Genomic DNA, 25,476 nt, shown 5'->3' on the forward strand with positions numbered 1-25,476 from the left:
AACAGGATGGAGAATAGAAAACTGGATCTTAAGCTTTCTTATTGCCTTCCCTGCTCACCCAAGTGACTTTCTGGATAAAGCAGCTGTCGCTGTTGGACAGGAGCTTTGGCAAGGCCAAGGTACACTTTCTAGCCGATAGCAATACCTCACGACAGAAACCATAAGGATGTAGTTACAGTGTAAATAAGGGAAAACAGCTGTAGCTGTAAAAAAGCATCTTAAAGAGTGGTGGGGAAAGCCACTCGTCAGGGAGAGCACAGGGCCTCGGTCATCAGTGCTTTGTCACATTAGGAAGCTGAAGATCATAGTCTAGAGAGCTACTCTGTGAGCATGCAAGAAACCACTGGTAGGAATGGCTCCAGGGGAAGGATGTCACCCCAGGCTGAGGTAGAGCTCTTGCACCGTGAAGGCTGGGCTGTTTCTCTCTCGGCATCTAAGTATTTTCATCTGCTGAAATTCACAGGCCACAAATAAGCCGAGCGAGACTTGTGTTAATACCTGTTTGAAGTTACCCCTTCTCCGTTACTAGCAGAGCTTGGACCTGAATGACCGACAAAGCAGGCGGTGCAGCCCTCCTGAACAGACAGCCGCTGGATCGATACATGGAGCAGGCAGAGCACTAACCCCTGGAGACTTACGTGGGCTTCGGTACGATCAGGAAAAGAGGGGCAGTGGCACTACTAATGGTGTAGAGACCCTGCGCAGCAGGAAAAGTTCTTGACCCTTAAAAATGAAGTAATTTGACAGTAACTGTATTGTAACCCTTCTGCTCCTGACCTCTTCTACCAGCATGAAGGCACAGGTGAGCTAGTGCTACCCACAGCGCTCTCCAATTTAGACCCGAATGGAGCCTGTTTGGGATTTAACTGAACATTAGAAAACAGCCTAAGCATTCGAGAAGACTCCACTTTAGAATTCAGTAGGGTTTATTCTACAAATCTTAGATCAATGCCAATGATACAAGTTTTATGAATTCTCATTAAAAATACAAGTCAGTATAAAGATTCCAATAGTAATATAATGCATGATGATTCTGTTTCAAAACTTAAGGAATGAATCTGGGTTTTGGACCATGCTACAGAAAAGGGGAACACAATGTAGAAAGAATATTTAGTTTACCTCCCTTACTCCAGGAGGGGCCTGTGCCTTATTGCCACAATACCTGAAAAAGCAATATGAAGTGCATAGCAGCCTTGCCTGCTCTAGGCAAAACTGGTGAATTTAATATCATAGTCCTCTTCCCGTCCCCAGTCCTGTTAATTAAGGTACATTTTGATAGCCTGATATCGCTATAATAACTTAAAGCTATTGCAACACCATCCCCCATAATGACTATAAACAACAGTCCTTTGAACTGTAAAATGCTCTTATAGCGCACTGAAACTTTGCCACCACGCTAGCCGTTTTGCCCAGTCTTTCCAGGAACACTAAAATACTGATTCAAATCAAAGGTGAATTAGTTCCCCATTTGAAACTCTCATGTCTATGGTTTTTTTTTTTTTTAATGAAGTCTCAGTGCAGCCTAATACTTAAATATGTTGTTCATAGCATCAGGCACAGTTAAGAGTATAAATCAGACATTTTCTTGAACCCAGCCCTCTGATATGATGAAAGGTGTTACAGCTTTCACTAAACAGTTGAAATTTGGCCACAAAATTGCTAGATCAAATGCTTTGGAGTGGGGGAAGACCAAAACTACCCTTTCTTTCGGGGAGCTGCCTGCGCTTACAAGAGGATTAGGCTTAATAAAGCCATACCCTACGCCTACATTTTAGGAAAAGTTTATCACAAGAGGTAACTCTTGACAAGATGTGCACCTCATCCCCCAAATGCTGTATGTACGGCTGTTGATTCCTAATGACATTTTCACCCTGCCAAAAATAACGGGTGTCTCTCTTACTGAGCCCAGTCATTTCTTGTAGCAGAACCACATTAACATCACGGAGCAGGTATCATGCATCTATCTGCGAAAGCAGACAGGGAAACTAGACTTAACAATACACATACATTTCCAAACAGAATTTTGGTGCAGACAGTGACATTTTAACTGAAACTCAGCTTTTAACAACATGTTAGCATAATACAAAAATTAAAAAAAAAAAAAAAAAAAAGGGGGGGGGGGGGGCAGGGAAAGCTGCTGACTTCCATGCACCAGTGAAAGAAATAAACCCTCTTGCATAAATGGAGCAGCAGCACAGAACAAGCACAGACTTGGCTATACAAATACATCTTTTCTTCTGTAGGAATTTGCCAGAATTATCCACCCAACATCACACTGTCATGTCTCAGCACCATGCCACCGGCGGGAAAACCTAGCATCAGGCCATCATGCAGGCAAATGGGAATTTCTTCTGCCGTTCTGAACATGGCTGTGCTTGCTTTGAATACGTATCATCACTCTGATTTGTCTTTGTAGTAAATGCATCTTAAACTCTTAACAGTCACGTTTAGTCAGAAGTAAAAAAAAAGTTCAGCAGCCCATACCAGGCTTCAGTACAGTCAAGATGACTACAAAATACAAGGATGTCATTAAACTGCATATATTATAGAGAACAGGTTTACTTTGCATTTAAGTCACATTTAATACAAGTTGGTCTGAAACTGTGAACGGATTCTATTTGGAACAAAGTATGGCACAGATTCCCAATATCTATGGACACTGTCAATAATACGTTTTTCTCTTTGCAATGATTATCAATTCGCCAAAAATAGTGTAACAGTCCAAAGGGAAGAGTGAAGGAAAACAGATTTAGGAGAAGAAATAAAAAGTGTCTAAGAATTGAAAATAAATGACTTCTTTTGTAAGAAACTTTATTTAAATTCATTTTTAAAAATGCATTCTCTCCTCAGAACAAATGCCACCGTAAAAAAGAAGATTGCAGTAGCACACACTTGCACTCAAAGGAAAACATGCAAAACTGATGGCTGAAAAAATTCTGCATAAAACTCCAAGACTTCAGCCAAAAGTTTGCCCCCGCGTGCCTTTAGCGGCCCCGGACCAGAAACAGCTTTCAGTGCAATGTCTCTTGCTTCCAATTGGTGGGAAAACATATGGCAGAAGCTTGTCTTCCGACAGTTACACTCTCCCAGATGTTTGAAGCAAAAACAGTCTCGGCTATATTTTAAAATATCACTGTTAAACTGTTGCAGAAAGTACAAACAGAATTCAATAAAACGTCAGAATCCAGTGAAGAAAAACTTTTGAGTTCTACCCTGTGCCATACACTTCTTTAAAAAAAAATTAGACAGAAAAACAGATTTTATTAATACACCCTCTTTAAATTTATTTCTGAAAGCAGCTCTTTATGCAAATCAAAAGCAGTTCCTGAGTAACTGCAGTAAACAGTGTCTTTTAAATATTTTTGCACCTCAGCTCTTCTGTTTTGGTTCTTCCTTGTTTTTCTCCCTAGTTTTCAAGTTTAATTTCAGTTCTTTTTCAGAAATGTGCAAGTTGAATTAGCATCGTTTCCAGAAGTCCACAGCTTGCAGGTCTTCCTGCAACAACTATAAGATCTGCACATACGCTAGGTTGTACTCCTATACCTATTGCAGATTTTGCTCTCAAACCTGTACAGCATGCATTTTCACGTCTTCTTCAGCATACGCCGGGACTGCCATGTATGGAACTTATTGTAGGCCGTCTGCAGCATCTCTTCTATATGACTTACCAACTGCAACATTAAAAGGGAAAAAAAAAAAAAAAAAAAAAAAAATCACTTTCCCAGCTACTGGAAAACAGATCCCCTCCCCTCCCTTCAATCTGCTATTCAATTGGATTCTTCCTTTTATTCACTAGGAGTCACCTCACTAAAATCAGAGGCATACCAGATCAAGAAACAAAGAAATAACTTAAGGACCCTGAGGCTCTGCTGCAAAGCGTCTGGAGAGGGAGCAGTTCAGAGGGTTACCAAGCTGAGAAGGTCACAGGGGACGCCACTCGATTGTGCCCTCTGTTCCAGTACTTGGTCTGTGACCACTTCAAGTCTGACATGGTGGGAGGCAGTTTGGAAGTTGTTAAAGTTCCACTTCATGGTGGAAGTGAAAAATGAAACATGACTTCCCTTTTTTGTTGTCTCACTCAGGTAATTTCAAATTACAGTTCTTGACAGTAATTCTGTTACAAACCCTGCCTTGTGAAACAGCGATTCTGGTATTAGCAAGTTACAGAGGGAGAGACGACATGCTTAACTGTGTACCCCGCTCCCCTCTGCCCATTTCCTAGTTAACCAACAAAAAAGCCCTAGGATAAGAATTCACAAAGCTACCATCCTCTGAGAATTACGATTCAAATTATTAGTATTGCACCCACATAATTAGAGAGATTTTTTTCCCCCCTTACATTTGTGCTTAAATACTGTCTCCGAATCTTTTCTTGGAATGGGCAGAGCTTTGTAACCTGAAATCTTTCCAAGTTGCTCCTCATTTTCACAACCTGAGAGAGACAGAAACCAGTATTACAATCACTTGCACCTAAGTTTCACTTCCTTTAATAAATTGTTCTCCAACAAAACACCTTGGAACTAACTCTGGGGACTACTTTAAGTATGTCTAGTTTGAGAAAGGAAAGTTATTAAAGTATCAGTCTCTAATGATTCCTGAGCGCGGTTGACTTTTGAGGGAAGTGCAATATGACCGAACATGCAGTATGCCACTATGATCACTATTCATTTGTCAGTAAATACTATAGATGCAATATTCACAAAAACTTTTTTTTTTTTTTTTTTTTTTTTTTTGCTTCAGGCAAGGACCGTACCAAGGACTTTCAGGCCACGTTTTGCAGCAGAAAATCCAACATATCTGACTGTGATTTTTTTTACCTTTGTGATCCATGCGAGAAAGAAAAGCAACAGGAAAAAAAAGTTACAATCATATACCTGGTTGTAGACAGACGCATCTTCTTGAAGAACACTTTGCTCTAAATAACAGTGTATGTTTTGAAGCTACGATTGACTGATTTTTGCAATGGATAGAATAAGGCAAACTGTAACTGTCACTGCAGAGATTATGTCTTGGAGTTGGGGAAAGGGGGCTTTAGTCTGTGTTTTACACTGACAGTGAGAAATCTGCAGCTGGAATATAGCTGACCATTCTGATCAAAACTACCTTACAGCGACTGCTCCTGAAGGGGATTAACAAGCAGGGAGGGACAAGGATGATTTAACCAACAGCATGAGCAGAATTGCTGAAAAAGTAGTGTTTTACATTGTTTTGTGACCTTCAGTTCTACAGATGAGTAAGCACTGGACTGATTTAAAGCAGGTGTATTAGTTCTATACTCAAGTTAACGACAAACATTCTAAACCATGATCCAGCCACATCACAACCAGGGCCTCACTAGGCGGCTCCACCTTACCTTCTCTTCTAGGAATGGCGTGTTAACAGGAAAGCAGGACCAGAAGTGTCGTAGCAGTTCCCCTACTGCCACATACAAGTGTTTTAGTTCAGACTGAACGTCATTTGGCACCATCTCTGCAAGAGGAAAAAGCTTTTGTCACATCACTCAAAACTACCGTATGAAAAATGACAACGTAAGGCTGACGAATGTATATTCAGCCAATACACGTTTCTACTAGAATCACAGAAAGGTCGGCTGGGGGGGTGGAACACGGAGGTGCCTCCCTCCTGAAGGAGGACTGTCAGCAGTATTAGATCAGGTCAGCCGCTACTTACAGCTACATACGTGGAAGCTTGTATATTTTATAGAGAGACTATGCCAGGCAAAGAACGGACACCAACTTAATCCATACTAGAAGCAGCGTATTTGTGGTGTTCTAGCAGTGTGGCAGCACTGCTTCTGGGACCAGCACCTTGTTCTCTCAACAGCACAGCGCTAAATATTGTGTGGTGGATACTGCAAGCTTATCCCTCTCTCTTACGCTGGCAACGAGAATACAGCCACAGCATGCAGAAGGTGAAAAATGCAGGCAGAAACAACAAACTGTATCCCAGATACTCTTAAAGAAGAAAGGGCATCAAGGTTCAAGAACAGGGAAGGAACGACAATCATAAAATCCAAAGACAAAAAGCGCCAAGAGGTCATTAAGGATGAGAGGAGCACAACAAACTGAATAGTGGGTAGCCACTCTAGGATGAGACTGTTTGAAAAACAAACAAATTAAAAAAAAACCCACCACCCAACCAAAAAACCAAAACAAAACCAACAAGAACAGCAGTGGCCGGGGTGTAGCACTCAGTGTCAAATGGGATGGGTAGGAAAGCCTCAGTCCTGCCTGCCGACTCCTTTTCTCTCAGTACTACTCAGCTATCTACATTAGTTCATGCTGCTCTTCAGACCACAGAACAAGCCAAACTGTTATAAACCCTGCCTTGTGAGAACAGGGATTCATCTGCTGTGAGACTGAAGAGAAGTGAACTTAAACTGGCAGGAATGTGCCAACAGGAAAGGGGTGGTTGAACGGAGGTGTGAGAAGGAAGGGTAGTCTGTTTTGCCCTTGCAGTCTACCAGAAAGCTGTCCTTTTCCACAGCGGCAAGCTGTGGATCTTAAAGGCAGGCTGCAGAAAACCTAGTTCCAGACAATTATCTAGACCTCATCTCCTTAAAGCTTTCCCAGAGTACGCCTTTATTTTCTGAAATCCAGAAGGAAAAAAAAAAAAACCAAAACCACCCCAATCAGAAAAATGCTGAACAAGCAAAACCCATGATCTGTAACAGGACTTGGTATCAAGCACATCCTTCGTCACTTGCTCTGCAAAACTTTTCTCATTCATTTGCCTCAGCACTGGTGCAGCCAGTGCCACCCTCATGGTGTGGCTGGGTCGCTCTTTTTTTGCTGCTGTAACTCAGTATTACTCCAGCTACATGTTTCCATAAATTTCCTTCATCATTGAAACATATTCTAAGAGACAGATGAAAGAGCAAGCCAGGTACTGCTGTATAATGCAGTAAGATACAACTGAAGTATTATATATCCTAAATCCTTACGGTTTATGGCTTGCTGTGTTCCACCCTGCATAAGTGCTCCTCCAGGTGACAGGACTGCAATAGTGCTAGTAGCATCACCACTTGAAAGAACCTGAAGGGAGAGAGGGAGCAAATATCTCAGATCACTTCTTCCAACAAAATCTTTTTAACCTAAGTTGTATTTGAACTCCAATGGCAAAGACACAGTTGAGCAGATACAAGGGAAGTTCTGATGAAGACTCTGCTCCTCTCCAGAATTAGATACAGTGCCTTTAAGTGCTATAGCTTACGTTTTCACTGAAAGCTTTCCAATTAATTACGGCCAAACAAACTTCTTCTTTACCTGGTACAGGAACTGGCTGTGCAGCTACTTTAAAGTGAGACAGAGAACTACTGTACAGAAATGTGGCACATTCACAGTTGTGGCTGCTTTATACTTAGGGCCAAATCTAGGTTTACTAACAGAGAAAGTTCAGATACTAGCTGGGGAGACTGGCTACACAGCTACGCTGCCCTCCAGTTGCCAAGACAGAGCTTCTGTGCAGCCCACAGTGAGATCTACACCCTGCCTAAGTGTGCTTAGGACCAAAAGACCTGTTCAGTTATAAACCTGCTTACTGGGGCCTCCTCAGATCACTACATCCTGAATTTCAGGGTGCGGCATCAATAATACTGGTCTGTGCTTCAGGTTGCACAGCCATCCTGCTTTACTACTTCATACTTTTACCATTTCCTCAACAGAACATGGTAACAGTAGAATATAACTCTGAGTATCAGCAATGACTCAGTTTACTATTGTTTAGTTTGTAAACACAACAGCTCAAAAGGTATTGCCTGAAGTTGTAAAATAAACTGAATAACAGAAAACTATTGGAGATAATTAAGTTCACTCTCAAAAATTAAAATTCCAGTAGACATGAGACACAAAATTATATAGAGAGCAAGATGCTAACATCAAGAAGGGAATTTTTTTGAATGTTCTTTCATACCTGAGTTAGTTTGGGTACATATGCTTCCATTTCTTGCTTAATACTATTAAAAGAATTAATTATATCCTGACTGGTTGCATATTGCTGTGATTGAATTGGAGTTGGACCATGATAATACCTGTGAAGTGAGAAAAGAGAAAAGTGTATTAATATGAACAGTTGTTCAGATGTTTCCAATTATAGACGCTTTGCAACTGTTGACACTATCTAAATCTTATTTACTGACACAGTAAGTGTGCTGCCGCATGGGAAGAGGTTGGATTAGGGATGGTATGGCAGCAAACTAAGAGAAAAGCTTCTATTGTTGAATCTGTGAGCATCATTTTGCTAATGAGAAGCTATCTGTGCCACCTAGTTCTGGGAATATCTCTAGAATGGAAGAATTCACTCCACTTCTGATTGAAACTAAGCTAAATTAAGTTAGGTGCACACTTAGAATCGTTCTCTTCCCTGTGGTCTCACTCCTTTTCTGAAATTACATCTACTTATTTTGAAGTTACAAAAATACTAGACCAGGGAACAGTCCAAACTATCCCGACTGCACTTTTTTTTGCCTGGGAGCGGACTTTCCTCAGAATCATGTATTTCCACATGTAACACATTTTTCCACTGTAAGCTGCAACAAAGTGGTGAACTGTGAATACAGGTCTGTTCGACTTCCACAGAAATGACACGTCAAAGCCCTTCAGCTAGGCTTACCAAAACTTACCTTGCTGAAAAGCAAGATGAAATCAAAATACAAATATAAATGGGAATTATTTGGAAGCTGGTTTATGCAGGAGGTCATGTTAGGTTCCTAAACGTAGCCTAAACACACTTGAGTGTGGCACAGTAGAGACTAAATCATCCAAATCAAAAATTCTGTGCAGGCTGTGATGAGAGACCTGCTGGACTGAACATACTGACATAGCTGCGTGCATTTTGTTAACTTACCTATCGGACTTCTTTAAGTTTAGTGCAATAGTTTTAGTGCTATTATTCTTTGCTAAATCTTCATATTCAATGGACTCCTGCAGTTTCACCTAAAGTAAGTCAAATAATTACAAACATTACTAATGAGGACACAATTCAATGCATCTAGCGCTTTTTTTTCAGTTCACTGAGTGAGCAGAAGGGTTACTAAAACCTTTAGAAAGAGGAAAGTGTGGAACGGTTTACGTCTCCCTCCAGAGGGAGCAGTGCCCAATACTTTTTAAAATGTGCAATTTGGAAGTCTCGGCACTACTGCTTTTTCTGCAGATTCTGGCCAAAACTTGCAGTCTCTGCCACATCCAAAAAGTGTTCTGCTATACATAGATCATTCTTTGTACTCTCTATTTATGTCCATCCATATCCAGGCTGGCAGAAAACAGATTTCATAGCTGGCGTACTGGAGTGTAAGACCAAAACCACAGTAATTACCCAAGCTATCTGATGACAGCAGAGCTAGAGCATCAGCGGTGAGAGGTTACAGCACAGTGATACCAGACTTTGTACAATCAGAAAACTACTTCTGAAGTCTCCTACTCTCATGCTATTCTCTCCCTTCTCTCTTCATCGCATTTATTCTAGACCTGGTATATAATTTTCTCCACAGTAGAAATTGCAGCTTTTCAGGAAAGTCAAAGCTGTTGACTACCTCCACATTAAACAACATGTGTATTCTACAACCTTTTCTCGCAATATATGCAGGTTTCGAGTCCCCTTAGCATTTTCTATTTAGGCTGGCAACTCTTGCAAGAGTATTCAATTCAGCTGCAGTTTTGTAGCAGTATCTCTTCCACTTTGTGAGCTCTATGGTTAGTCTAGAACAGGCTGCTGCCCTGTATTTCAGAGCACCAGGCAGCACTATGCTTTCAGCTTAACCCCACTTCAGCTTCTGACCTCAAGATGAAGGATGCCAGGTGCCAGTTTGTCATCTCCTCTACAGACAATACACTTGATAGGTCAATACTGGTGCTTGAACACCAATATCCCTTTCAGATGGATGTTCTCTAGAAGTTTTCAGGCATTTGGAGGAAAAAGAAGGGGGGGGGCAGGCAGGGGGCAAAAAATAAAACTAGACTGAAAGGAAAGAAGCAGATTTCTGGGTCCAATCAGAAGCATGTTGGAAATTTTTATTTTCACTGAGCACTACTGAAGAGATAAACAGAGCAGTTCATCAATGTGTAATTTATTTGTGGTTAATAAAGAGGTACAAAGCCTCTGACAGGCCCTCAGCTTTGCTCAGAAGTATATAGAATGAGAACCTAAGTATCACTTCAGATGCATCATAAAACAAGTAAGGAACTTTCAGCAATCTTTTGAGAGACAGAGCTTCCAGTTCCATTCAATTAGAATTGCATCAGCTAACTTTATACCTTTTTCAGTGGTGGCTGAAAGAAATCTGAATCCCTGGAGTTTCCATCCGTACTGCTGGTCTCACTGTAATGGTCATTTTGTGCTTCTCTTAAAATAGAGAAACAGCATTAAGAAGAATTCACCTCACAGGAAACATAAGATACAAGCTAGAGACAAAGTAAATACATCCGTTTCAAAAACTTTATATGCACGTTCACATACTGTACGTCAACTTTTTTCCCCTCACATCTTCATTTCTAGCAGTTGATCTAGATAGAAGGAACCAACTCCTCAAATAACTGTGTTTGTCAAGGAGGAAATTCGACAGCAGGGGAGGGTGCTTCCCCCTCTCTTCAGAAAGATCAGCTTGCCAACGACTCCAGTGGGACACAGCGAAATCATGACTACATTAGAAACACTTTGCATACACGCTTACGCCAATCAGGTGTTAGCAAAACGACGGGAGCCCTGAGATACTACTGTTTCAGAATGAGAGCTATTGTTTGGTCTCTTTCTGTACTGAGAAACAGAAACACACATTACCCAGCAGAGATTGTTTAAGGTCCAGTGTTCGATTTGTGCAAGACTGAAGAACATCACGAGGGAGCGCAGCTACGCAGAAGAAAGTATTTAACTCAGATCTCTCACGCTTAAGGCCTGTAGGATTTGGGTAGAGTAGCAATCCTTTGGTGGTTCTCTAGAAACCAGTCGTAAAGCAGACTTCACATCAAACCCATTTCATATTTCTTTTAAGAAGTTTCATTTGTAAAGTTCACTGTAAATATATGGGACGGCCCGATACATTTTATTTTTGGATCAGGGGCAGGGTACTGCACCAGAGGAATCTTTCATTTGATCCACTTTGCTTCCTCATGTACCTAAGCATGCACCCTACTACAGGAAGCCCCAGCGGACCTGCTCCTGGAAGGCAGGCAACACGAACTGCCTGCACCACACCTCACCTCCACACGGCCAACAGAACACTGCTGCTGCAGCCTTCACCAGGGCCGGAGAGCTAAGGCAGAAACAGCCTTGCCTTTACCTGCTTTGTATGATCACTCAGCTAAAAATAGCATTTTTCATCTCAGGCAGCTCTGAAGAACTTTCATAAAGTAAAATGGAACCTAAAGGTATTTTCCTTTCCAGAACAAAATATTTCATTCATAAAAAATTTAAAAAAAAAAAAAAAAGTTGAATGAGTAATTGAAGATGTATTTTTATTTTGGAAATTCCTTAAATTTGTTACAAAAAAGCTTTTGCACAACACTGAAACTTACTGTTTCCTGAGGCCAGCTGCAAGGACCATGGCACTGTGATGATTAAAGCGTTTTATAATGGCAGCGTTGCTACTTTCTCTGGCAGATTTTGAGGCGTTTGATGTAGAGGCCACAGAAGCAACACCATAGCCCTACGAAGAAAACAACATTAGCTACCTCCTGCCCAAAACCAGAAGGACAATTCCCTGTTTTCCATTGAGTCAGGAAGCCTGCCACCTCCTCTGAACTCTAATGAGAGCTACTGCATCATCACCTGAAGCAGTATTTTCCTACCCTGCCCCACCATTACCTTATGTACTTCAAAATAATCTCCACAGACTGTTTTATTCTGCTAACCCCTGGCAGTTTAGAGGTGTCTGAGAGAAGAAAAAAATTTGTAACAGATCACTTACTTTGTAAGACCATGATCTGTTATAAGTAAAAAGAGAACTGGCTTAAAAAAAATTTAAACAGATGGCCATTGATGGCAAGGAAGAGCCAGCAATTGTTGCACTGACCTCTTTTTAACGTCTGGTGGGACACCAGCAGCCCACAGGCTACATGACACCGGTCAGAAGGATGTGATACCAGTAGGAATTCAAAACACCTCAAGCCTTAATGTCAGCAGTGTCCCCAGTTACCAGGTCACTGAAGGCAACTCACTTGACCCCACATGCAGTTTCACGCTTGCAACTGCAAACCTCAAAAGCAAACCAGTGCATGCCTCAGATGTACCTATCCTGAACTCCTAGTCCACTTTCAGACTCTTGGCTTCATATTTCATCACAAAAAAAAACCCAAAAAACAAACAACCCCAAAAGTTTAAGTTAAATCAACAGCAGGAAAGTGCATCTTTTTGTAGTTATTTTAACAGAAGGATCCACTTTCTCCTTACACAAAACTAAGCTCAGGGTGGGTGTTTGTTTTTTCTTTTTGCCAACTACTTACTTCATCTAATGTCTTATCTTCCAAAGCTGTTAAATCTATCAGGGGGTTTTTTACTCCTTGAGACACCATTGTTTTCAGCCCTGTATGGAACAGAAAAACACAAGAAAAACTGTATCTAAACAAATAGAAATAACTGTGGAATAAATAGATTTAAGCTTTAAAAGGAGCAGACAAAGGTTCTGCAGATGCCCAAGTACCACCGTGACTAAAACTTTCAACCCTTTTCAAATTACCATTTAAAATAAGCAATAAACTTGGAAAGTTATTGTAAAAGATCACTCTATGTGGATAACTGGCTAGCTGAAAAGGGTCACATAGACATAGTCCAGCTGGCTGAACAAAAATGCACATCGCTCTCAGCTTATCTGAAGTAAAGCAAAATACACTGTCTTTGGCTGTCCTTGTTACACAATAACAGGAAGATCGCGGTGGGAAAAGAATGTTGCAGGTGGGAACAGATAACTACAGGAGAGAAACAAGGGGCAGGCTTGGTATTTAGGCAACTAACCAATAATGAGCTTAACTTTTGTAATATGTATGAGCTAATTATAAGAAGGCATAAAAGGTGACTGTAAGAGACAATAAACGAAGTCTGCTGATCACTCATATTGAGTGACTGTGTCTTCCCTCCGTCGCAACAACTCTACTCATTAGTGCAGTCTTCATCAGCTTCTACACATCACTGAATATTGTTTGGTAAAAAAGAAATGAAAATTTAAGATGCAGTTACATTAGCAGTATTAGTGGGAACCGGGAAGCCGTAATTGTGCGCTGCTTTTAATTTTGGCGCTGTTTTTCTGCCCTGTCTTGGGTCGAATGGCAATTTATCTGATGATAGCTTGTGAAGTGTTGTGGATTCCTAATAGAATGCTTTCATTAGAATACATATTAAAGAATAGTGTTAAGTGATCTCAGCCCTCCACACTTCTGTATCATCACAAACCTATCTCAAAAGTTCAATAAAAACTCAAGTTAGGTAGTATTTAAGATTTCACGTTAAACATGTTGACAGAGAACAGGGATGGCAACTCCTCTGGAAAATCTTAAACAAGATCCATATCAGTCTATTACTGAAAACTGATCCATAACAAAAACTATACCTGTTGTAAATTACGCACTAACCACAACATGAAGCTTCATGTAAACAAAGTTATACCATAGTAATAATAACATAGCATAATCAATCTAGCATGACAGCATATTATGGAATTTATCACAGATTTGTTATTGCATGGGTTGCAATAAAGCTTATTCCTAGTGCTACCACCTCCCAAAGGCTAATTTATTTCAAGAAACGCACTCACTATGAACCATGCCAAGAACAGTAAAGCTATAGCTAATTTTCAATGACAAAGTGTAGCTTTCACTTTACAGTTTGACAAACAAGATGCTGAGTAAACAAACATAAGCAACTTCAGCTCTGACTTCAGCTTTGCTAGGTTTACTACATATACATCTTGAGTGTTGTGCTCTATGATGTAACTAAGACCGTAGCACGGCCTAGTGCAGAAACAAAATCAAAAAGCTTACCTTTTTCATCCAGTTTGGCACATTCCGCAAAGAGGTCTTTTGAGCCTGTATTGAGCCTGTCCCGATGGAAATAATGAGACTGAAAAAATCGTGTCCAGAATTCCTTCTCTGTCATGTTATGTGGAACATTTTCTGCATATTTCATTTTTACTGTGAAGAGAAAACATAATGATTACAAACTGTTCCTCAAATCTTAACATGGTATTTTACGTTAAAATGTCCTTGCTTGCTGCCTTGCTTTCTAACGCCGCCTTCATTCATGTTGACGTAAAGGAATGCAGTAGCTAAGCAAGAGCAAACAGGTACTCCTTTATGCCCTGCAATGCTAGCCACTGCTTTGAAAAGAAATGCATGTAACAGTGGTCTGAATACTCTAATTTGAATTGCACACACACACACAAGAAGTCTGATTTGCCAGAGTTCTTGTTATTCTCAGAATGAATCTAGTCTTCTTAACTAGGGGCCAAAATTAACTAGTGTCAGTGTTCAATACAGTGCAGAGGCATGACGAAAATCAGATTCTTTTCCTCTCAAAGGTGATTTCATGAAAAGTAACAATTAATCAAAATGCTGAGTAGTATCTATCAAGTATCTACACACAAATATATTAAAAAAAAAAAAAGGGGGGGGGGGGCTGTCGATGTAACAAGTTACAACGTTTTCATTTCAAAAGTCTGTTTTAACACATGCTTCTTCCCATCCCTCAAATGAGGCCAGGAAAGAAATCCAGAAGACTGAAGATAGGGTCTTGTATAATTCCAGGCTCAGACTAACATTCTAGTCTTCCCACAGAAAGATAATAAACCCTAAATCTTAAATACATCTATTTGTTATGTAAAGTACTATTCTTACCTGCAGGATATGTTCGGAATATGGATTCAATGATATCTGAAGTCAAATTATACCTCAGACCATTGCAGCCATCTGTTTGAGGCCGTACATCAGCCTAAGAAAAAGCACAGGGGGAGGAAAACCAGTCATGTCTGAATGCCTTCTGTAACTGAAGAAGGAAAAGATCTGGCATCTTGCAATCAAATTCTGCTGCAGAGAAAACAAGCTTCTCGTTCCAATAATCCATGGCATATTTGATCATAAATAGGTATTTTTAGAATGAGAATTGAAAGAGCATGCATTACTTGCTTTATTATACTCGCCACTTCAAGGAAGATACAACAAGTAGACTGTAAGCTTTAGAAGATGGAAAGCAAAGACCACCGTAAGTCAAAAGCTGTGCTTAGTTTAATATATCCTTGTTTCAAAGTAAAAATAGGCATGTTTACTGTATACGCCTAATCTTTTATTGCTTGTTCAACAATTCAGTTAGTGAATAATCAGCGATGACAATGAAATGACAGAAAAGGATTTATGGCTCTTATACCTTATTTCCTTACACAGTAAAAGCATCTCAGTATAACTGGTAAATAACATTGAACTTAAAAATTGAGCGTAAGCGTTAGTCAGAACTTGCAAGTTAAATCTCAGTGATCTCTTTGTGAAGTTCTGGAGCAAGCAAGTGCTCGGTCCAATTCTCAGCAACAGGAAGAAGTGTACGATCGCATATGCGGCATTCTTTTCTTCATCGTCCTATACACCCAAATTCTAGCTTTTGTACCACCTTCTTCATTCTGAGCAGGGTCAGACAGTTACTTAACTGGGAAGTAGGGCACAAATACCTGAAATTTTCTTCTTCACAAATACAGAGTGCCACAACCAGTTATTTTAAGAAAGCTTCAGTTTTGAAGGTTTAGGGTTTTTTGGTTTGTGGTGGTGGGTTTTTTCAATGTTAAATTGTAAGAATAATGGGAGACAGGGAATCAGAGCAAACAAGGTCATTTGGTAACTGGTTTGGTCTTTCTAGGGGGGGAAAAGCAAGTGTTTGTACAGTGGCTAAGTCATAAACCAATTCCCACCTCCTCTTCCCCTCCCAAACTCTTGATGTGTGTACAGTCATTACCAAGGCGGAAATGGGATTCCAGCTAAAGAGTCATAATTGGTATGAATTTTGTTGCAGAAGCAGAAATGTGTCTCTGTGGGAGGAACCTGGATTGTATCTAGATTACTTTTAGACTGCACTCATATGGAAGCATGGTTTCTGCAAATGGTTAACAATTGAAAGCTGGGGAAAGAGAGAGATAAAACAAGCCTTCAGATACACATGTTGTTCTTCAAGTAGCTGAAAGCATGTACTGGTTTTAAAAAATTGCAAGGGAATACCACCTTTTGCATGGAAAGTCTTGCAGCTTCACCTATGCATGTCAATGCTGCAACAGATACCCTTTTTAACTTACTGAGTTAATACACTGTAATCTAGTGACTGTAAGTTTGCCATTATTCCTGTTTTACGGAAAGTAGAGCAGCAGTATAAACATCAGCCTACTGTTAATATGAACTTTGAGCATCTTACATTGACAAAATTTTGAGGTTGCAGATTTGCGTAAAACCTTTGCTTTCTGCTCCTCTGCCCTGCCCCCTGTACTCTTGCCATAGTCTAACTAGCACGTGGACAGATGTTAAGCTGAGGAACCAGGAAAGAACAGCATCAAACTATATGGGAATAAAGTACATGAGCAAACTCTCCCCAATTTGTTTGCCTAAAATCCTTTAAGTTAGAAGCTCAACATACCAGAAATGCTGCAGAGATGCCCACATCCTGCTTACTAGGTGCTGCTGAATTATCCCCTGCATTCAGGCTTAGACGGTTGGCCCAGAATTCTTCAGCGCTGATTACTTGGCTCACAACAAGGTCTTTATAGAGCTGAAACAAAACAGGATCTTCTTGCAGCATTCTGGTAAAAGAATGTATTAAATAGAATTGAAATGCTGCAGAATAAATCACTAGGATTTCCATAAACAACGTGAGATCACAAAAGGAACAGAAACCAACTTTTCTTTCAAAATGCTGTGCATTTCTTAACAAGATTGTCTAAACAACCAACCTCAATAGCTGTATTTGTCTCAAAAGACTTACAAAATGACTAAACAAAAAGTTTAAGGAATAGCATTAAATGCTAGAAAACAGCAATGCCTAAGAAAAAGCTAATGTGGGATTAACGTCTTGCCCTAAAATAGTCTGTTGTGCTCTCGTGTCTTTGCACATCCAGGACTGGAGTCTCCTGAACTGTAAAAGCACAATGAATTTTCTTGAACTTCCATAACAAATGTCTCATGGGGCAGGAAGGAGATTTCAGCATTATTCAATTCCTGTTAAAGATCTTAAAATTCAGTAGTTACGGGTCTCTGTTCTAGTGCAGAATAGATTACAAAATAGGCATGGGATAAGATACCTTGAAACACACGTTACCTTGAGCTGTTTGTTCATTTATGTTTCTGCTGGTGACAGTAGGATCTTCATCCCTTAACTATCACATGCAGCACAAGCGCTACAGAAACGTTCAGTGTCACCACTTCCACCAGGGAATAACATTTACAAAAATTATCATCCAAATAGCAACTATCAACCTCACTATCCAACATGCAAAGAATGTATGCACCTGAAACTTCAGTTAATTAATGTTTAAGCAGCTTTCCATATAGCTGTGTACCTAATTTGAAATCCACTAGGCTATTCTCAGGGAAACGCACACACAAGTTCACAATCTGCCAATAACCTCAACAATCTAGCATGTACTTCAGTCTTGGATCATTTGCAAACAAGCAAAACAAAAAAAAAAAGAATCTTATAAATACACAGTACACGGTCTAGGGAAGAACACAGATAAACTGCATTCTGGCCTGAATGAAAGTCTGTAGCTGCTCTAAGGATGAAGTAGGATGAAGTGGAAGTGAAAACTTTGTGGTAGGGCAACCCCATTATGTTTTAACCACCAAGTTTTTTCCCGTTTTGCTTCTTGGTACAAATATGGATTAGTGGCAATTCTTACAAACTTGTGCAGCAGAAAGCAGTCTGTCATTTTAATTATTCCATTAAAACCTGCAGGTTTGGTATATACCTGACCCCCACCTCTCAAAAAATGGAGGAAGTGCCACAGGGACTCTGGATGTAGCACCCTTCCAGAACAGGTGGAAACTTTTTTTTTTTTTGCCTCATCTGTTGCAAATTAAGCTAATGAAGCCCCATCACTAGACTTGGACTTACAATAATCAAAAGAACACTATGACTGATTCTGGCTTTTCTGTAACTAGAAAAGCTCTTAATGCCACAAGGCATAATACAGTAAAACTCCATTTAAGGATACAAAGACTCAAAGCTAAGACTGCCCACATACTCAGTATTAATACCGTTAGAAATACGGCACACAGCATAAACAAACAAGTATGGTAACAGTGCCAAAGCAGCTTGCACTGCTGTAGACCTTAGTGGTCACTGCAGTACTGGAAGCAGTTAATCCTGGATGTGTCAGAGCTCTAGCACAAGGGCTCTTGCCCTTCTGCTGGGAAATCTCCTTGTGAAGATCCAATCTGCCCAATGAGGCAACGCTCCTATGTTTTGAAAAAAATCTACCTTTAACTTACCTAAGTTCAAAGCTAGAACAGTCTTTGGAAACAGAAGCTAGTAGATACAGGATTCACAGCAGATGCTAGAATGAAGTGAAACTCATCTGGGGGGATGAAGAGAAGGGCGCCCTATGGCTCCAAGGACCGGTTTAACACAGATATTTTAAAGGAATGAAAGCATATCTCAAAATCCCTTTTGGGAAGAGGGCTTAGGTCCTGAACATCTTCTCAAAGCATTTTTTAGAATAAACATCCTGTATTCCAAATAACAAACTATTGCATCTCACTTGAGATGCATGAAAATACCTAGCAATTTAGAAGAGTATATAAAACACCAGGAAAGATTTGAGGGGGAAGAGGTTACACAGGAAGGGAAAAAAACCACCACAACCCACACCCCCCCAAAAAAAAAAAAAAAAAAAAAAAAAATGAATCAAGGAAGGTGAGAACTTCTTGAAAAGAAAAAAAAATATCTTTCAAGCAGCTTCTATAACTGATACATACATACTTAAGAAGACTAAAGAGACAGACTGCCAGTTGGGTGCTTTCATCTCATATCCATGGATAACAAAGACTGGGTGGCAGCTGGGCTGGCTGCCTTTACACCTCAAGAACGTGTCACTCAGAACACAAGTACAGTCTCAACATGTTACAGTTACGTAAGTCTCAAGGAACTGCCTCTAAACTGAAAGTGGAGAGATTTTTACTAGGGAAACACATGTATATCACCAACGATGTTGAAATAACAACTGTTAGCAGAAATACACTACAGTTAGGTAACAATTAAAAAAAGAAAACAAAAACCCCAAGAAACCAACAAAAAAAACCCCTTAAGGCTTCTTTGCCTTTACCTGTTCTTCTCCTCAAGTTCTTTATTAGCTTTCCTTTTGAACTTGGGCAACAGTTGTTGAAGAAGATCCTTTACTGCATCTCGCTCCTTCACTGCTGTGCTTTCATTGGAGAAGTGAAAGTTGGTTGTGTCCCCTGCGTGCAATACTAGCTGAAGCTGAATTTTAGCTTTACCTTCTGGACTGATTTTCTGGCCTAGATTACACAGAGAGTATTAATTAGCAACAGACAGTAAGCTTATACAAGAAATTCTCTACCCTAGAGTATTTGCTTATAAGTGGTTAGCCTCATCATCCCATTTTATCATTATCCTGTGTGTGATTTTCAGCCATGAAAGGGGAACAGACTGTCTTCCCCTTAAATTGGTTTGAAGCCTCCACTTTGTTCTCTCTAAAACACAGACACCAGTAGCCTGTTGCTCAGTATCCTTCAGCTACTGCTCAGCAGACCTGATTCATCCTTGCATTCCCCACATCCTCTATTAGAAAACTGCTGCAAATTAGATTGTCATCACCTGGGCACTTTAACCTGGTACCGATCCAGGCTGCTGCCAGAAGGTGACAACCTCAATCCCCCTTTCCACTTCTTCCTGCTGCCTTTCTCGTACAACTGTTAGTGCCCCTGCAGCAAGCTGAACCAAGGAACTGATCCACTGAAAAGGAACCCCCTTCTGTTTTCCAGCCAGACCAGTTCCCACAGAAGAGTGGTAAGAAAGCAGATGCAGGCTGGGGGAACAGCAAAGGTACGCTGGTTTCAGGTGGTGTGGGCAAGCACATTTAGCCACTAGTACTCCTAAAGTCGATCACCAGTGCCTCCAAGGTGCTATTACACCCCATGACTCATAAGAAAAACCTAACTCCTGCTTCTTTTCTTGTAACCAGAGGGAGCAGAAGCTAGAACGAATACGTTTATGGACTGTTCAGCTATACTGACTTCAGTGGAGCAGTGCAAATGGCACTAACCTAGCTTTGAATCTTACCCCTTTCTCCAGTGCAAGTGGGAGACGGGAACCAGATGTCATCACTAAATCATCATCTCCATTGTAAAATTACAAGTACCACCCCCCCACCCCCCATTTTATTTTTTATTTTAGATGACATAAAAGAGCATCTTTCATCGAAGTTACAAAGGCTTGTACGTGTAAATCTTTAAAATATAAGCTCTGCTTAATTGTAAGTAAATAGCTAAATAAAACCTTCATGAAATTGGTAATTATAGGTGAACAGAGCTTTTAAACGCCTTATCACAGCGTATCGGTTCTGATCCATCACACACTTTTGACTATGCTGCAGTACTCATATGTGACTTTAATCAGCAATAATCACAAAACCTTTACCAAGTGACATATACAACCTTCTTTCGCATTACAGCACATGGAATATGAGCACTAACTAGAGCCAGAAAGACAGCATGCTACAGACATCTACTGTTTAGTTCTGACTTGCGAGTACTCTGCTGTTGCAACAGCAAACACTTATTCAGAATGTTACTAGTTAGGCCAAACTACAGAAGCTAGTGCTTCTGAAGCTATGGTCTGCTGGATGAAAATAAAAAGCAAGGTTCCTTTTATATGAAAATTGAAACAGCTTTAGATGCATAGTTTAATAGATGACATGCCAGGTAGTCTCTGTGTCAGATCCTGAAAATCCTATACTCTTCCTCAGCCGTCCTCCCACAACGGCATGGCATAGATCATTTTTCTGTTCGATTCATTGCAGAAGTTTACGAGAAGTTAATAGTAAATGCAGTCTAACTTAAACATCTGAAGACTACAGAAGTTCTGCAGTAGCATCCTTAATAAACTGGTGACACTTCACTATGGTCCTGATCCTACATAAGACAACCAGCTCAAAGATCCAGACCCCTGCAACCTTCCTAACTTACCTATGAGTGTCTTATGGCAAATAACCTTTGGGTTGTATTTAAATGTTTATCGAAATACGGCTTACTGAAGCTGGAATAGGAAAAGCATTCACTTACATTTTATGTCTGCATACATATGGCTGACTGTGAAACGGTCTTTGCCTTCGGGTGCCCATGCTATCCTTTCAGCCATAAGGTAGAGAGCTCCATCCTGCTTCTTCTGACGTACCTTCTTTACGATCAGTAACACTTCTTCAGATGACGTTGCCATTGTGGTTATAAGGAACTATTAAAAACATGCAGTTGAGCTGATCAGTATAATTATTTTTGCAGTAACTCTTTCACTACTCCTATCTACATCAAAGTATTACAACCCATATTTACTTATTAACGCCCACATTCTTGAAACATTCCAGATAAACGTGGTCCCCTCTGTCAGTGCAATCAGCGAATTTACTTACAGAAAGTACCAAAATAATTCATCTATTTAGACTGCTGATACTGCTTCTGCTCCAGTAAAAGACCCGCAAATCTTACATTTAAACTGATAACCAAACTTTCTTGTTTTAATGTTCCTTTACTGGCTTTTTTTCCAAGTTCAGAAAAATACTGAATCCAAGCAATGACAAATTCCAAATCTCCTCTGGCATTTGGCAGCCATTCTCTCCTTCAGTGCGAATGGCAGATGTTAAGTCATTTCAGAAAAGGGAAGGATACAAGGTATGTGAAAAATCACGGATTTTCAGTTGTTGGTGCTAGATACAGTAGCCCAGTTACACTCCTGTTCTTATTGTGGTGGTTTTCGCCCAAGCCTTGAACAATGTTTTTTACACTCAATTCCAGCTGGCCAGTTTCCTGTCCCTCTCCCGCAAAGTCCAAGGGACTAATGCTATAGTACTTCAATACAATGGCAATCTTGTCAGCAGTCTCACATCAACAAGCCTTTTGATACTTGCTGCATTCTTCTCCCCAGCAGTCACTACCATTCCCCTCTACAGGTTCACCCTACAGCCTTAAATGTCTGAAGAGATTAAGGAAGCTGCAAGTACGACTACGTTCTACCAACAGACTGTTGTCCACCTGTCACGAAATTAAAACTTTGATATATTTGCCATCAACGTGTAGTCTGTCCAATTGCTGTATTTTGTACATCATAAACTTCACTATTGATATGTAGAATAGTATTTTCAAATGCCGATATGCATGTTTCACATGTTTTAGAATAGCTGTAATATTTGCTGGGGCCATAGCAACCTGTATCAGCTGTCACACTAATAGTAGGTATCACAAAATGGTAATTCTAAGCATTTAAATTCACATTCATATTCTTTTCTAAAAAAAACCCCAGCATCAAGATAGGATATTTCACTCTGATAATCTGGACAGTAGCATAGCATTCTCTTCAGCAAAACTCTTACAAGCCCATCTCCAAAATGAGTTAACGGAAAGACTTAATGGAAAAAGGGCTCTGCACTTAAGCTTTTCATTTCAGTCATCCAAAGCTTGGCCAAAAACTTCAGTGATGCTGAGCTGAACGTGGGGTTTCACATCAGCACCACTGCAGCAGTCACTGGAACACGCTGTGCCACATTGAGAGCAGCCCTGCTAATACTTCTCTCCCAAAGAAAACTGCATGGCGTGATTTCAGGACCGTTTCCTAGCGTAATCCATTACAGTCTCCCCAGCAGCAGCATTATTCTCTTTCACTGCTATCCGCACTACCATTTTATGCAGTTTCCTGTTGCAGGTCTGTAGTCTCTCATCAGCACCTTATCCTTACCGGAAAAAGGCAGCTGGCCACAGACTCACTAGAAACCTCAACACATGCAAGACTAAGGATTTTGACTTTCCCCCGCCCCCTTCATTACTTTACAGTCCTTTAAGGTCATTATCATCCAATGCAGTAAAGACAAAGCCACAGAATGCAAAGGAATTAAACCTGTACTGAACAGAAAGAAAAAGGCAGGCATCTCCATAGCCAGGCTCATTCTGATGCAAGATGCTTTGCTTTTCTACCACGGTGTTTCACCCACCTACAACCAGTCTTTCAACTATGGAAGAAAATGATCAGCAGCTAGCAACTTCTGCTTTACAACCGCAGCGTTTCTAGCACAGTGCCCTGCAGTGTGCAAACTGTGAATGCACAATTATCCCACAAGTGGCTCATTCTACCTTCTGGGAGGGTGAACACACTAGCTCACTGCTGTTCTTATTTATGTCATTGCTGTGCTTCCTTTTTCATGCAGTGATTTACGGTGGCAGTAGGATGATACAACTCACAGGCACAGCAAGCAATACCCAAAATGGAGAAAACCTCGAGCTGCCTTTTGAACAGTAAATCAGAAAGAATAAAAAAATATTGATTATCAGGATTTAGGAAAGTTACCATCTTTCACTAATGAAAGCAAGATGGCTTCTTGTTACAAGAAGTACAGGACAAATTCTAAAATAGAAATCTCGCCTAGCTGCTAGAAAAGCATGAGGATGGACTCCTACAGACTGCAGAGGGGAAGGCTACGTCCTCGCTACGCACACACAGTATACAAGTAATTTTCTTTTCTTTTTGGAACACTTAAGGCTTACTTTACAGAAAGGTAAGAGCCATCAATGATCTGTGCCTGCCCAAATCTCATAACCTCTATATTTAACAACTGAAGTTTCCAGGAATCGGTACTGCAGATGATGACACTGCTGCTCAAAGGGACAAGAACTGCAACATGCATGCGGCGAAATTCTGTTATTTTACAGCTTTAAACGATAATTTTAATCTGCTGCTAAAAGAAACAGCATCAGAGTTCTTCAGCTGCAGATTTTGGAAGACAGATATTTCTCTGGTTCAAGTATCTTCCAGAACAGGAAGGTCAGGCATGGTTTATTTTAAATTCTTCAGCAGTAGAGCTTTTGAAGTGATGGTTAGTATTTCCGAGAAGCATTTTGATCCATCAGTAGCACTAACGCACAGGGTATGACCTGCCATCAGGCCTGTCTTGAGGATGGGAATTTCAGCTGCAGTTTACAACTGGAAAGGTCTATCAGGAAGCTTCAGTGATGGCATTAAAAAAAAAAAAAGTCCTGTTCTCTTATCCACCTATAACCCCTCCCAGCTCTGTGGGAGTGAACGCAGCTTCTGGAAATGCCATCAAATTCCAACAGCTATCCTTCCTCCCACACAGCAACTCTTCCTAACCACCTTATAAAACCAAGTGCCTCTCCGCTCCGCACACCGCCTGCCCCGAAGGCTCTCCGTTACCTGCACATCGCTCCAGTCTCTTCCCATGGGGTTGGCCAAGTTCTGAGGAGAAATGCGGGAAACCTTCCCACATGCCACTAGCCCCGGCCGGGTGCGGGGCTGGCAGAGCCGCTGCAGGCCCTGCCGCCAGCCCCCCGCAGCGGGGCAGCCCCCCGAGGGGCAGCGCCAGAGCCGGCAGCGGCGGCGGCACAGCGGGGAGCTGCGACAAGTGCCACCTGCCCGGGCCGCCGCCGAGCTGAGGGGACCCACCGCACGGCCCTCAGCCCGCCGCCAGGCTCGGCCCGGCCCAGCCTTCCCCTGCCCGGCTCCGGGGGCCCCGGCCCGCTACTGCCAGGGCCCCCCTTTGTCTGCGGCCCGACCCCGGCACCCAGCCCTGGGGTGAAGCCCGGCGCCCCCCTCCCCGGGGGGTGCGGACCGGCGGCTGCCGCCGCGCCTCTCGCCACCTCCCCTCCCGGCCCCGCCGCCGTTACACGCCCGCCGGCTGCGAGGGGGCAGGGGCGGGGAGCGGGAGGCCAAAGGCCACGGCGGCAGCGCGCCCCGCTCCCGCTCCCCCGCCGCCCCCGCGGAGGGAATCACTGGGGCGGCGCGGCCGGGAGGCGGATCGGGCCCCGCCGTCGTCCCCCCCGGTACAGGCACAGTCGCCTCCGCCGCCTCCCCGTCCGCCGCGGCGCCGGGCTCCTTACCGTGCGGGCGGCGGCGACGGCTCCAGGCTGCTGCCGGCGGGAGGGGCCCGGGGCGGGAGCGGGCGCTACGGGGGTCGGGCCGCCGCCGGGGCCATGGGGCGGGCAGGGGGCGGGCACGTGACCGGAACAAGCCGCGGGGCGGGCGGGGGAAGAGGACGGGAGGGGGGACGGCGCCCGCCTCACGTGACAGGGGAACGGGCCGCCGCCGAGCCTCCCCAGCGGTCACGTGGTGCGGGCCGGCTCCCCTCCCGCCCCCTCCCCGCTCACGTGACGGCCCCTCCCCCGTCGCCATGACAGTAGCGGGCGGAGGGGGGAGCAACGGGGCGGTTTAAACGGCGCCGCCGCCCCCACCCCCACCGCCCGCCTATCCCCGCCGCCCCCCGGCCCTCCCGGTCCCCCGCCGTCACCCGGC

General features: G+C 42.2%; 1 protein-coding gene across 4 annotated transcripts; it reads right to left on the reverse strand.

Moving 5' to 3' along the window:
- Positions 1-908: 908 nt before the first annotated feature.
- On the reverse strand, positions 909-25,415 carry GTF2H1 (general transcription factor IIH subunit 1). Of its 4 annotated transcripts, none has more exons than XM_037401516.1 (15): positions 25,065-25,415; positions 21,249-21,417; positions 19,271-19,463; positions 16,588-16,750; positions 14,817-14,910; positions 13,965-14,114; positions 12,435-12,514; positions 11,508-11,638; positions 10,251-10,338; positions 8,845-8,933; positions 7,912-8,029; positions 6,944-7,034; positions 5,354-5,469; positions 4,340-4,432; positions 909-3,671 (listed from the first exon to the last, which is right to left on the reverse strand). In XM_037401516.1, the coding sequence occupies exons 2-15, from the start codon at positions 21,400-21,402 to the stop codon at positions 3,585-3,587; spliced, it is 1,647 nt and encodes a 548-aa protein (XP_037257413.1). In that variant the 5' UTR covers positions 21,403-21,417; positions 25,065-25,415; the 3' UTR covers positions 909-3,584. The 4 variants fall into 4 exon arrangements, with proteins under 4 accessions (XP_037257413.1, XP_037257412.1, XP_037257414.1 ...); XM_037401515.1 differs by lacking the exon at positions 25,065-25,415 and adding an exon at positions 24,382-24,577; XM_037401517.1 differs by lacking the exons at positions 4,340-4,432; positions 25,065-25,415.
- Between the last annotated feature and the right edge of the window lie 61 nt (positions 25,416-25,476).

This window comes from Falco rusticolus, chromosome 10 (genome assembly GCF_015220075.1).
Source record: "Falco rusticolus isolate bFalRus1 chromosome 10, bFalRus1.pri, whole genome shotgun sequence".
Taxonomy (NCBI): domain Eukaryota; kingdom Metazoa; phylum Chordata; class Aves; order Falconiformes; family Falconidae; genus Falco; species Falco rusticolus.

Bases quoted from the DNA above. Each gene is read 5' to 3' on its own strand.
- GTF2H1 (XM_037401515.1), bottom strand. From the start codon at position 24,408: ATGGGAAGAGACTGGAGCGATGTGCAG. The intron at 8,934-10,250 runs GTATAAAGTTAG...GACTTACTTTAG, and splicing joins TTCAGCCACCACTGAAAAAG to GTGAAACTGCAGGAGTCCAT. The intron at 7,035-7,911 runs GTATGAAAGAAC...CTCTCCCTTCAG, and splicing joins ATGTACCCAAACTAACTCAG to GTTCTTTCAAGTGGTGATGC.